Source organism: Xenopus laevis, chromosome 9_10L (assembly GCF_017654675.1).
Source record: "Xenopus laevis strain J_2021 chromosome 9_10L, Xenopus_laevis_v10.1, whole genome shotgun sequence".
NCBI classification, from domain to species: domain Eukaryota; kingdom Metazoa; phylum Chordata; class Amphibia; order Anura; family Pipidae; genus Xenopus; species Xenopus laevis.
Genome location: NC_054387.1, coordinates 137,213,048 through 137,226,135, shown reverse-complemented (window position 1 = coordinate 137,226,135; position 13,088 = coordinate 137,213,048). Strand labels below are relative to the sequence as shown.

The following is a 13,088-nucleotide window of genomic DNA, read 5'->3' as shown; positions in this document are numbered from 1 at the left end:
ATCACATTAGCACCCACCTTTCACATGTATTGGGCCTATGCTCTTCTCTATCGCCCCCTCCAGGCTGGGGTGTTCCACTCGGCAGATGAATTCTGTCCCATTGTCCCTGTTGAGTGATGGAGAGAAAAGCAAACTTGCTGTACAGGTGAAGGTTTTATCCTCTTGTTTGTGGGGACTCATTTCTGGGATCTTGTACATGTCACATGGAGATATTGGGGTTAACTCCTGCCTTTCCTTCTCCTTCTTATGCCAAGTGACAGTTAGATCAATGGGGAAAAAGTGAGAGATATGACAGTGTAGGGCAGTCTCCTTGTTATGGTACACAATTGGTTTGGATATTTCCCCCATCACCGGCCTCAACAGGAAATCTGCATTACAAGAAATACATGTCGATATAGGGTTAATTGTGGTCTGTTTGTAGAAATACAGCTACACAAATGGCGGCAGGAGTACAAATGTAGGTGAGACTAAACTGTCATCCAGCATATAATGTGCCCTCCTCCCATATTGTGCTGTAGGTACCCATGTGCCTGGCATATAATGTGAGAGCAAGAAGAAGACTAGAAGGGATGTTTATGACTACAAGGTATTGTGGTTGTGATAAATTGATGCAGCTGTTGCTCTTACCAGTCATTCCAAAAACACTCCCTGTGATTCCATATAGTGCCTGACTATTGCACCTGTGCCTTGGGTCTATTGACATTGGGGAACCCTTAAGAACTGGCACCCTGAATATGGTGGGGGAGCAGGGGTACAACATCAAGGAGCACCAAATTAGTGCCAAAATAGACAATAGAAAATGCCACTTTACTGCAGTGCCAAATAACAAAACCTCCAGGATGAAATCTAAGCCACAACTTTCATCCAATTTCCCTCCACAAACAGGTGAAATTCTGATGATTTGGACACATGGGGCGCAACGGGGACAGGTGCTACTTCCCACTCAGCTGCAATGATGCCGGAATTGTGGGAAAAATCATTTGTGTTCATTAGGATTTGTCTGGAATTGAGGGAATCAGTGTGAAAGCTGAATATATAATTGGGGACTGTGGCCCTTAACTGTGTCCTTCATCAAATCAACTGCCACATACTCACTGCTGATATAAATGCCAGAGCCAAGTGAATTTGCTGACAATATTTATTTTCTAACTCACTTCCATGTTCCCCTATAGACTAATGAGTTGTCGTAATACAAACAATACACTCACTTTCAACATTTTATTATTATGTTTTATTCATAAATATGGTCCTAAGCCATTCACTAAAGAAATAACCATAACTGGCACTGGGGAGGGAGTGGAATTCTTCTGGGTAAAGATATTGGGGGTCATTTATAAAGTTCGCGCAGCGCATATTTTTCGCAAATGGTTGTATTGCGCATGTTTTTTGCTGAGCGCTAATATATTGCACTGCTCTGCCCGTTTTTCCAGTTTTTGCGAATTCTCAGTGTGAATAAATTTTCGCAAATGGCGCGCAAATGAGACAGGAGTTTGCGCGAGCGCACCCAATGTGCGAGGTTGTTGTGCGCGAAAATAGCGTTGACAGTAACTTAAATATGCAGTTTGCAAAACTGTTTTGCGAATATTTTATCCGCCACCAAAGTTGTGGCGTAATTGAGTCGCAGAGTGTGCGCATAAAGATTCGCAATTTGCGAATTATGATATATTTATAAAGCCCCTTTAGACATTCGCATTGTGAATAAAAAATTCGCAATTCTGTATGCACCCTCTTATTCAGCTTTATAAATATAACCATGCGCAGGGCAAATATATTCACTTTGCGAACCAATCTGCCCTGCGCGAAGTTTATAAATGACCCCCACTGACTGGACAAAAGGTTACAAAGAAAATGATCATTGGACGAGTATGAAGCCCAGTTACTCTTACACATAGAAGCAGCTTCACTACCAGGTCAAGTTATTACTATGGGTGACTTCAATTATCCAGACATTGACTGGGGTAATGGGGTTGCTAAGACAGAAAAAGCTAGTAGGTTTGTAAATATGCTGAATGACAACTTTTTATTCCAGCTCGTTCAATAACCTACTAGGAATAACTCTCTTTTATACCTGTAATAACTAACAATACTGAACTCATCTCTAACATTTGTGTGGGTGAGGGGCATTTAGGGAATAGTGATCATAACATGGTCTCCTTTGAGATTCTGTTGCAGAAGCAATTCTATAAGGGAGGAACCATAACTCTAAATTTTATCTGTGCAAACTGTGACAGTATATTAACTGTGAAATGTTTTTCACAGGGTTAAACATGGAACAAAAATGGGAAGTCTTTATAATAAATCTACTTGTCAGTATATTCCACTTGTAAGCAAGGAACGTCGTTGCAAAGCAAAACCTTTTTGGTTCAATAGAAGTGTTGGTGTTGAGGTGGGTAAGAAAAGACCTGCTTTTAAGACTTCAAGTTAGCTGGTACAGCCGAATCATTTATAAGGTACAAGGAGGCCAATAAATCATGCAAAAAAACTATTAGGCAAGCTAAAATCCATATGTAAAAGTATATTGCAGCAAGCAGTAAAAAGAATACAAAATTATTTTTTAAATATGCAAAAAGTACAAAAATGAAGGAGGAAGGGACGGGACCCATAATATCAGAGGGGGTCAGCTGGTTGATGAGAACAGAGAAAAAGCTGAGATTCTGAACTGTTATTTTTTTATCTGTCTACACAAATGAGGAACCAGTTAATTGAGATTTCCTTCTTAAAGGGATACTGTCATGGGAGAACATGTTTTTTCAAAACACATCAGTTAATAGTGCTGCTCCAGCAGAATTTTGCACTGAAATCCATTTTTCAAAAGAGCAAACAGATTTTGTTAGATTCAATTTTGAAATCTGACATGGGGCTAGACATATTGTCAGTTTCCCAGCTGCCCCAGTCATGTGACTTGTGCTCTGGTAAACTGCAATCACTCTTTACTGCTGTACTGCAAGTTGGAGTGATATCACCCCCTCCCCCTCAGCAGCCAAACAAAAGAACAATGGGAAGGTAACGAGATAACCGCTACCTAACACAAGATAACAGCTCCCTTGAGGATCTAAGAACAGCACATAATAGTAAAAGCCAAGTCCTACTAAGACTGATTCAGTTACATGAAGAAGAAGAAATAACAGCCTGCCAGAAAGTAATTTCATCCTAAAGTGCAGGCACAAGTCACAAGACTGGGGCAGCTGGGAAACTGACAAAATGTCTAGCCCCATGTCAGATTTCAAAATTGAATATAAAAAAATCTGTTTGCTCTTTTGAGAAATGGTTTTCAATGCAGAATTATGCTGGAGCAGCACTATTAACTGATGTGTTTTGGAAAAAACATGTTTTTTAATGACAGTATCCCTTTAATAGTCTTTATTCTAGTAATACAACTAATGATGCATGGTTCACACATGAGGAAATTCAAAAGAGACTAGAACATGTTAAGATAAACAAAGGTCCGGGGCCAGATGGTATTCATCCCAGGGTACTTAGCGAGCTTAGCTCTGTGATTGCCAAACCTCTTTACTTAATTTTTCAGGATTCTTTGAGGTCTGGCATAGTGCCGAGAGACTGGCCAATTGCTAATGTGGTGCCTCTATTCAAAAAAGGATCCCTTTCTTAGCCTCAAAACTATAGGCCAGTTAGTGTGACGTCAGTGGTAGGAAAACTTTTCAAAGAGTTAATAAAGGATAAGATACTGGACTTCATAGCAAATCATAATACTATGAGTTTGTGCATAATAGTACTTAGACTTTGCTAAAGCATTTGATACAGTGCCACACAGACGGTTACTGGTTAAATGAAGGAATGTTGGCCTGGAACATAGTATTTGTACCTGGATAGAGAACTGGCTAAAAGAGAGACTACAGAGAGTGGTGGGAAATGGAACATTTCTAATTGGACCAGTGTTGTTAGTGGAGTACCGCAGGGCTCTGTACTAGGTCCCTTGCTTTTCAACTTGTTTATTAATGACCTGGAGGTGCCATTGAAAGTACTGTTTCTATTTGTGCAGATGAGACTAAATTGTGCAGAACTATAGGTTCCATGCAGGATGCTGCCACTTTGCACAGTGATTTGTCTAAACTGGAAAACTGGGCAGCAAACTGGAAAATGAGGTTCAATGTTGATAAATGCAGGTTATGCACTTTGGCAAAAATAATATAAATGCAAGTTATACACTAAATGGCAGTGTGTTGGGAGTTTCCTTAAATGAGAAGGATCTTGGGGTCTTTGTAGATAACAAGTTGTCTAATTCTGGGCAGTGTCATTCTGTGGCTACTAAAGCAAATAAAGTTCTTGTATAAAAAAGGGCATTAACTCAAGGGATGAAACATAATTGTGTCTCTTTATAGGTCCCTGGTGAGGCCTCATCTGGAGTATGGGGGCAGTTTTGGACTCCAGTCCTTAAGAGGGATATAAATGAGCTGGAGAGAGTGCAGAGACTAAGTGCAACTAAACTGGTTAGAGGGAGGGAAGAGTTAAATTATGAGGGGAGACTGACAAGGTTGGGGTTGTTTTCTCTGGGGGAAAAAAGGTGCTTGTGAGGGGACATGATTAGACTTTACAAGTACATTAGAGGACATTATAGACAAATAGCAGGGGACCTTTTTACCCATAAAGAGAATCACGTACCAGAGGCCTCCCCTTCAGACTAGAGGAAAAGAAGTTTCATTTAAAGGAACAGAGTAGGGGGTTCATCACAGTGAGGACAGTGAGGTTGGGGAATGCACTGCCGGGTGATGATTCAGTTAATGACTATAAGAGGGACTTGGATGATTTCTTGGACAGACATAATACAAAGGCTATTGTGATACTAAACTCTATAGTTAGTATAGATATGGCTATATATCATTTATGTGACAGTAGGGAGGGGTGTGTGTATGGGGCTGGGTTTTCATTTGGAGGGGTTGAACTTGATGGACTTTGTCTTTTTTCAACCCTATTTAACTATGTAACTATGTAACTATGTAACTATGTAACTATGTAACTATATTTATTTGTCTAATACTAATATTCCTTCATTCATCAGACACATTTACTTGTTTAATCATATGTTTATGCTATAAATGAAATAATACAGACAATGGTAACAATTAGAATTACTATAATATTTACTTTCACATCACATAAAAGTGTTATACTCCCACTCCAATAATAACGCTGTGCCTTTCCCTTCACTCCTGTAATACTCATTTATATTATAATTCTCTGCTTGTTATAGTATTCAATTTATTCCCTTCTCTTTCTTTCATAAATGTTTTCTTTGCATCTTTCATATAATGACACTGTCATTCCTGTAATATTTATGAATAATTATAATTATCCTGTAATAATGAATCTATGAATTATAAACTGATGACTTGTTACAATATTCACTGGTTTATTCTTTCAGATATAAAATGGCATCATTCTTTCCTCCCTCTAATATCTTCATTCCTAAATTGTATTAAAGTCAAAAAATAAAAATGTAATTAGGGGTTCCCCACACAAATATCCTTATCTCTAATACACATAAGATTGTATTGTTCTCCCCTGGGGGGGATTCACTGGCCGTGCTCCCTACAAACACTGTAGTAATTAAATTTTGTGCAACATGAGTGCAATGAATAGACTTGTGCTGATCATTAAAGGGACAGTATCCCCCTCGTGCAACATGAGTGCAATGAATAGACTTGTGCTGATCATTAAAGGGACAGTATCCCCCTCGTGCAACATGAGTGCAATGAATAGGCTTGTGCTGATCATTAAAGGGACAGTATCCCCCTTGTGCAACATGAGTGCAATGAGTAGGCTTGTGCTGATCATTAAAGGGACAGTCCCCCCTTGTGCAACATGAGTGCAATGAATAGACTTGTGCTGATCATTAAAGGGACAGTCCCCCCTTGTGCAACATGAGTGCAATGAATAGGCTTGTGCTGATCATTAAAGGGACAGTATCCTCCTTGTACAACATGAGTGCAATGAATAGGCTTGTGCTGATCATTAAAGGGACAGTATCCCCCTTGTGCAACGTGAGTGCAATGAATAGACTTGTGCTGATCCTTAAAGGGACAGTATCCCCCCCTTCCATTCTATTCTTTAATTTACTATATATTTCATAAGGTACAATTTGTTCCCATTTAGCTGCTATAAAGCCACCCCTAAACAGCCCCAGCGCACCGCAGTATCACTTACATTTCTGATATTCCTCATTATCACTGTTCCATTCCTTATAAACCGGCTGCTTCAGCTTTGCATGTTGTACGGTGGCCCGGAGGGAAAAGGCCTCATTCCCATTCACTTTATCTCTCAGGTGCTCACAGGTGCTGGTGGTGTTGAAGCTGCCATCTTGGTTGGCAGTCATGACAAGAGAAGAGACAAGAGGTTGGTACCTTGCGCTTCCCACCGGCTGTGACACTTCCCATGAAATGGTGATTTCTTTAGGGGAGAAATTGTCTACGTCTAAGCTAAATACTCCATTGTCTGAGCAAACCATTTCTCTCACCTTTGGTTGTTCTGTAACACAAGAAGCATCAATCTTAATAATGTTCTGCCAATATACAGTATCTTGAGGGGAACAGACTGGGGGAGACAGGGGCTGCTGGGTAACACACTGGGGAAGTCAGAAATGGAAGGGTTGAGCACACAGAATATTAATGTTACACAGATAATATATAAATGATAAATAATTGCACATAATGTACTTACTTTGCTTTATAATATGATGTAAGACAATAAATATGACCCCAGCTATAAGTAGGGGAACAATAGCAGCAATGTACACTGCCCACCTGTGCTTCACAGTCAGGTCTGTATTGAGACAAGGACACATATAATTATATATAAATATGTACATGGGACATTTATATTGATCAGCTACAGGTTACACAATAATGACATTAGTGGTGACTCCTCCCTATAATTTCTTATATATATTTTCTAGATCTGTTTATTCCTGGGCTTTATATTGTATATTAATGTGTAGTTCATACTCAGTGTCCCGGTCTCTTTGCTGTAGGGAGAAGGGTTTGTGTTACCTCCTCATGGTAAAAGCTGTTCCTGTCTGCCCTGTTGCACAGCTACTCCCAGTCCACTTCAGGCTCTATTCCTGTGCCAATGTCACTGCATCCAGAATAATTCCCCCGTCACATTCCCTTGGTTCTCCAAACTCTCCTTTGTCTAATCCCAGTCACAGAATGAGGCTGAATATTATTATTATTATAATTAACAAGCATTTGTATAGTGTCAACCTATTCTGCTGTATCATTTGGGCAACATACAGATACACTGGCAGGGCCGCCATTAGAAATCACGGGGCCCCGTACAACAAAATTTTTGGGGCCCCCTGGGCCCCGCCCACACTGACGACCAAGCTCCACCCCATATCCCGCCCACTCCACATCGCAGTTAAAAGACCACACAGACATCAGCGCTAAAAAAGTAACCCCCCCACACAAGTTGTAAAAAGCTATTGATGGTCAGGGCCCCCTTATAAAAAATTGGGGCCCCAAAAAAAAAAAAATTTAAAAAAAACTAAAAAATAAACAAACATTGGTGGCAGGGGCCCCCTTATAAGTTAAAAACAAATTGGGGCCCCAAAAAAAAATTTAAAAAAATAATAATTTTTTTTGAAAAAAAAAAAAAACATTGGCGGCAGGGGCCCCCTTATAAGTTAAAAACAAATTGGGGCCCCAAAAAAAATTGGAAAAAAAAAAAAAATTTTTGAAAAAAAAAAAAACATTGGCGGCAGGGGCCCCTTATAAGTTAAAAACAAATTGGGGCCCCAAAAAAAATTTGAAAAAAAAATTATTTTTTTTTGAAAAAAAACTGGTGGCAGGGGCCCCCTTACAAGTTAAAAAAATTTGGGGCCACCAAAAAGAAAATTAATTTTTTTTAAAAAAAAACAAAAAACAATGGTGGCAAGGGGGCCCCTTACGAGTTAAAAAAAAAATTGGGGCCCCAAAAACAAAAGTTTTAAAAAAAAGATTGGTGGCAGGGGCCTATAGAATATTAAAATAATACATTGGTGGCCAGGGGATTAAAAAAAAACAAAAACCACAAACTGGTGTTCAGTAGAATTGAACTCATGGCTTCAGTACTTCAACTTCGCCTCCTTTCATGACTTCGGGTCTTTTCACCGCTTCAGGACTTCAATTTCGGCTGTTTTCGTGACTTCGGGTCTTTGCGCTGCTTCAGGACTTCGGCTTCGGCTATTTTCGTGACTTCGGGTCTTTTCGGCGCTTCGTGACTTCGGGACTTCGGCTTTTTCCGTGACTTCGGGTCTTTTCGGCGCATCGGCTTCGGCTTTTCGGCACTTCCGCATTGGCAACGCAAGAGGCAAGACGTACGGCTCGGGCGCTCGTAAGGGGGGCCCGGATCTTCAAAAAATGCAGCGCTGCCGGGCCCCCCTTCATGCCCGGGCCCGGTACGCTTGTCCCCCCTGTCCCCCCCTGATGGCGGCCCTGTACACTGGTGCACATATAGGAGATAACAGGCGGGCCCTGCTCATCAGAGCTTACAATCTACATGAGCATAGAGAAAGCACAGTCGTCTCTATAAATCTATATACTTCTAAATATTATGTTTTCCTTGTCACCCATGGCAGCGATTCACCAATGGGGTTAACACCTCCCTTCGGGCCAATGGACAAGAACCTCCCCTAGCAAGATAAAAGTGCCCGCCCCTCTCATACTCACTGTCTTTTTTTATCCTGTCCTGGGCTGATGGAGTCAAGGAGCGTGTCAGACGCAGTTCCCAGCAGCAGGGGGGCTCTCTTTCTCTCTCTCTCCATAATCCCCCCTAATGTGATGGAGGTCCCGCTGCTCCCCCTTGGCTGGGGTTAGCGAGGGAAGGCTGTGAGGTTGCAGGAGTAACCGAGGGCTGTGGCTCACCTCCCGCCTGTGCGGATTAGGTAAGCGCAGGTACACAGGGAAGCGCCGAACGCGCGTGTACCCAGAAGTGACGTCAGCGCGTATGGACGTAGCGACGTGCCGATTGGAGTTCCGGCGTCAGCAGCAGGGCGCGCTCAAGAGCGCGTCTCTAATGGCGGAAGTCGCGGATGCCATTTTGCTTGTGGGAAAAAGTTTGAACTAGCTGTTTTTGTCGCCAAAACACGCCAGGGATGGCGAAAATCACTGGGCCGTGCATATTTTAAGGCAGGTAATTAGCAACGCCTTTCTGCTATGAATTTAACATATCTTCTGGCTAGGTTTATAAGGAAGTGTGCTTCCTGTTTGGCAGTCATTTGCAAGAGAGTTTTCAGAACCTGATTCATCAGATACAGGTATGTGCAGGAATGGGAGTTATTTTTCTGGCATTGAGGTGCAATCTAAAGGTGGTTCCCCTTTTTCTACAGCACGTTAATGGATTCAGGAATGCCGGGCAAGCCGCCTCACCCCAAAGGGAAAAGGTAAAAAAAAAAAAAACTCCAGAAAAAGAGAAAGAGACACTACAGATGGCTAATGCATATATTTATTTTTTGTCATTGAACAGCCTTCCTGCCTCTGAAAAAAAAGATAAAACGCCAGAAAAAACAGCTCCAGCACAAGTTCAAGAGGACGTAGGAGCTTCAACTTCCCAAGGGAATCAAGCCTTGGTTGATTCTTTGGCTGCAGCGATTAAACAAGCAGTAGTGCAAGGTTTCCAGGAGGTGGCTACATCTAAAAAAAGATCGAGACATGTTTATTCAAGACAAACAGAATCGCTATCAGAGATTTCAGAGGGAGAACTTTCAGAGTCTGAGATAGATTCTCCTTTAGGATCAGAGGAAGGCGAAATTGAGATGGATGAAGAGTCCAATTTCGATTTAACAGTCATAGAGCCACTGATAAAGGCAGTTCGCACTCACATTCCCTTTGGAGCCAGCTAAGTTATCTTCGGCGGACAAATTATTTCCTTCTCTCAGGAAAAGATCGATATTCCTCCCAGTTCATGCTTCAATAAAAGAGATAATTGCAACAGAATGGAAGAAGATGGAGAAAAGACCCCAAACAGGGGGAAAATTCCTGAAAAAGTATCCTTTTGAAGAAGGAGATGCAAGGTGTTGGGATACACCACCAAAAGTGGATGCAGCAGTCGTGAGATTAGCGAAAAAGACCACTCTGCCAGTAGATGATGCGGCAGTATTTCGTGAACCGATGGAAAAGAGAATTGAGTTTAATCTTAAAAAAGCTTTTGTAACGGCAGGTGCAGCCTGCAAACCAGCAGTAGCATTGACTTCAGTCTCCCGAGCTTTGAAGGTGTGGCTTGCAGAAGTAGAAGAAGCAATCTCTTCCAACGTGAAGAGGCCTAAACTGTTGGAGATGCTAGCTGACTGCAAACTGGTGGTACATTTTATATTGGAGGCATCGGTCGATTTGGTGCATCTCTTGGCAAGGTCCATGGCATTGTCTGTAGCAGCAAGAAGAGCCCTCTGGCTGAAACCTTGGTCTGCAGATGCAGCCTCTAAAACCAATCTATGCCAGCTTCCGTTTGAGGGGGAGATGCTGTTTGGTGAGAAGTTGGATACTATCATCAAAAAAGTCTCTGGAGGAAAAAGTGTGTTTCTACCTCAAGAGAATAGAAACAAGAGAGTAAGATATGAGGCACCTTTTCACAGAGATAAAGAAAGATCTTTTAGATCATCCAGACAGTACAAACCTGGAAGAGAGTTCTATAGACAGTCATCATGGAGATCAGGACGTCAGAACTCGAGAGGAAATTCTAAAAGATCCAGAGGTTTCTCTTCTTCCACCTCATCAACACAGCAGCAATGAGATTATCTTGGCTCAGATGAGCTCAAGTCTGAGCCAGAGATGTGCAAGATCGCTGGGTATGCGACACTCTGGAAAGAGGTTTTTTGTTAGAGTTCTCAAAAATTCCGAAAAAGGATCGTTTTCTAATTTCAATTTTCAGAAAATCCGAGGAAGTTCAAGATCTGGTCCAGGAATACATGGACCAGCTATGGGCATCCGATGCAATAGAAACAGTTCCCCTTCACGAGAGAAGAAGAGGGTTTTATTCAAGACTGTTCCTAGTAAAAAAAGCCTCAGGAGCTATGAGGCCAGTGTTGGACATGAGAGAGTTAAACAAGTTTCTACAGAAGCGAAGTTTCAAGATGGAGTCTTTGGCGTCAGTCATCCAGGCGATTGGGGATTGGCTCACAAACATAGATTTGAAGGATGCTTATTTTCATGTGCCAATTTACAAGAATCACAGAAAATATCTAAGGTTTGCAGTGGGAGAAGTTCACGTACAATTCAAATGTCTTCCTTTCGGCCTGTCACAGTCCCTAAGGGTCTTCTCCAAGATTCTAGTAACTTTGATAGCAGAATTAAGAAATATAGGAATCTCAGTGTTTCATTATCTAGACAACATCCTGATAACAGCAAGAACACAGAGAGAAGCAGAATTACATACAAAGAAAGTCCTGGAGTTTCTACAAGAACATGGATGGATTGTAAACATGGAGAAAAGCAATCTGACACCTACAAGATCTCTTATTTTTCTGGGAGCGTTGTTTTAGACACAGGAGAATTTGGTGAGCTTGCTGGTCGTAAAGCAAGAAAAGATAATTCAGGCAGTGGAAAACTTCAGGAGTCAATAAACAGTATCGGTGAAGCACTGCCTAAGGATTCTAGGCTTGATGTCATCAACAATCCAAATTGTGAAGTGGGCAAGATGGCATTCGAGACCACTACAAAACTTCTTACTGAGGCGAGTGAAGTGTCCTCAAGAAAACTTGAGAAGATGTTTAAAGTTAACAGAAGATCTAAGACAAGAGCTAAGCTGGTGGTGTATGGCGGACAATCTGCAAAGAGGTACCCAACTAAGAGAACCAGAATGGACAGCCGTAACAACAGACGCATCAGGTATCGGCTGGGGGGCACACATGGGAGATTTGTTTGTGCAAGGTTCTTGGGATTTGAGTCAAGTATCCTCAAATATTCTAGAGTTAAGGGCAGTAGGAAAAGCCCTGTTAGCCTTCGCAGGTCAGCTAAGAGGGAAAAATGTGAACACCACAGCAGTATCCTATATTCAAAAGCAAGGAGGCACAAGAAGCATGGTGTTACTGCAGGAGGCAGAAACAATATTCCAATGGGTAGAAGTTTGGTTGGAAAATCTGACAGCAGTACATCTTCCTGGAGTCAAAAATCTAAAAGCAGATTTTTTAAGTCGCAGTATAGTGTGTGGATCCAGGAGAATGGAGTCTTCACAAGGACATATTTCAAGACCTAATAGATACTTGGGGAGTTCCAGAGGTGGATGCCATGGCAACTGTCCAGAACAGGAAATGTCCGAAATTTTTTTACAGGTACCCATGCGAAGAGGCAGTAGCCGTAGATGGTCTGAGACAAGATTGGTCAAGAGGGCTGATTTATGTATTTCCACCAATCCCCCTTGTCTGATACCATTTTGGCCAAGAAGACCATGGTTTCTGTTGCTTCACAAATTGGCTCTGGGAGAACCCAAAGAAATCCCAAGATTTCAGGGGTGGCTATCCAAGGGGATGTTTCAGTTCCACGGAGAGGACCATCTAGCCTTGAAGGCGTGGAGATTGAGAGGAAGGAGCTGAAAAAATTAAATTGTAAAGAGAAGGTGATAGATTTTCTGCTAAAATCAAGACAAAGTTCACATCGACACAATATTACAAGATTTGGGATAAGTTTGTGCAATTTTTTATTTTAGAGGGGAAGGACCCCTGTTCTGCTACAGCATCTATGGTGGTGGATTTTCTTTTTTCCGGATATGAGAAGGGTCTGCACATGAATACCCTTAGAGTGCAGGTGTCAGCCATCTCAGCACTAACAGGAAAAGTTTGGGCAGTTGACCCTCTAGTGAAAAGGTTCTTCAATGCCTTGAAAAGGGTCAGACCTCACATACGAAGATATTCACCACCTTGGGACTTGCCTTTTGTCCTAGACAGACTAACAAAACCACCCTTTGAGCCTCTGGAGGATGTTTCTTTATGGAATCTTACTCTGAAGGTTATCCTGCTAGTGGCCATAACATCAGCATGTAGAGTGGGCGAGCTAGCTGCACTATCATCTGTAGAGCCATTTACAGTGATATTTAAAGAAGTGGTGCTAAGGCCTGCTTTTAGATTTTTGCCGAAAGTCATCTTGAAGTTTCACATGGATTTG

The 13,088-nt window shown here is 41.7% G+C and overlaps 1 protein-coding gene across 7 annotated transcripts in view; it reads right to left on the bottom strand.

The window, feature by feature from the left end:
- Positions 1-13,088, bottom strand: part of LOC108704736 — a 131,540-nt gene that overhangs the window by 26,609 nt on the left and 91,843 nt on the right. Inside the window, exons 5-7 of one of the 7 annotated variants that reach the window (XM_041577010.1) lie at positions 6,676-6,777; positions 6,163-6,483; positions 18-368 (exon numbers count right to left, since the gene is read on the bottom strand). The exons of 5 other annotated variants lie outside the window; for them this stretch is intronic. In XM_041577010.1, the coding sequence (XP_041432944.1) occupies positions 18-368; positions 6,163-6,483; positions 6,676-6,777 (774 nt within the window). The remainder of the gene's footprint in view (positions 1-17; positions 369-6,162; positions 6,484-6,675; positions 6,778-13,088) is intronic. One more of the 7 variants, XM_041577012.1, reaches the window with a different exon arrangement.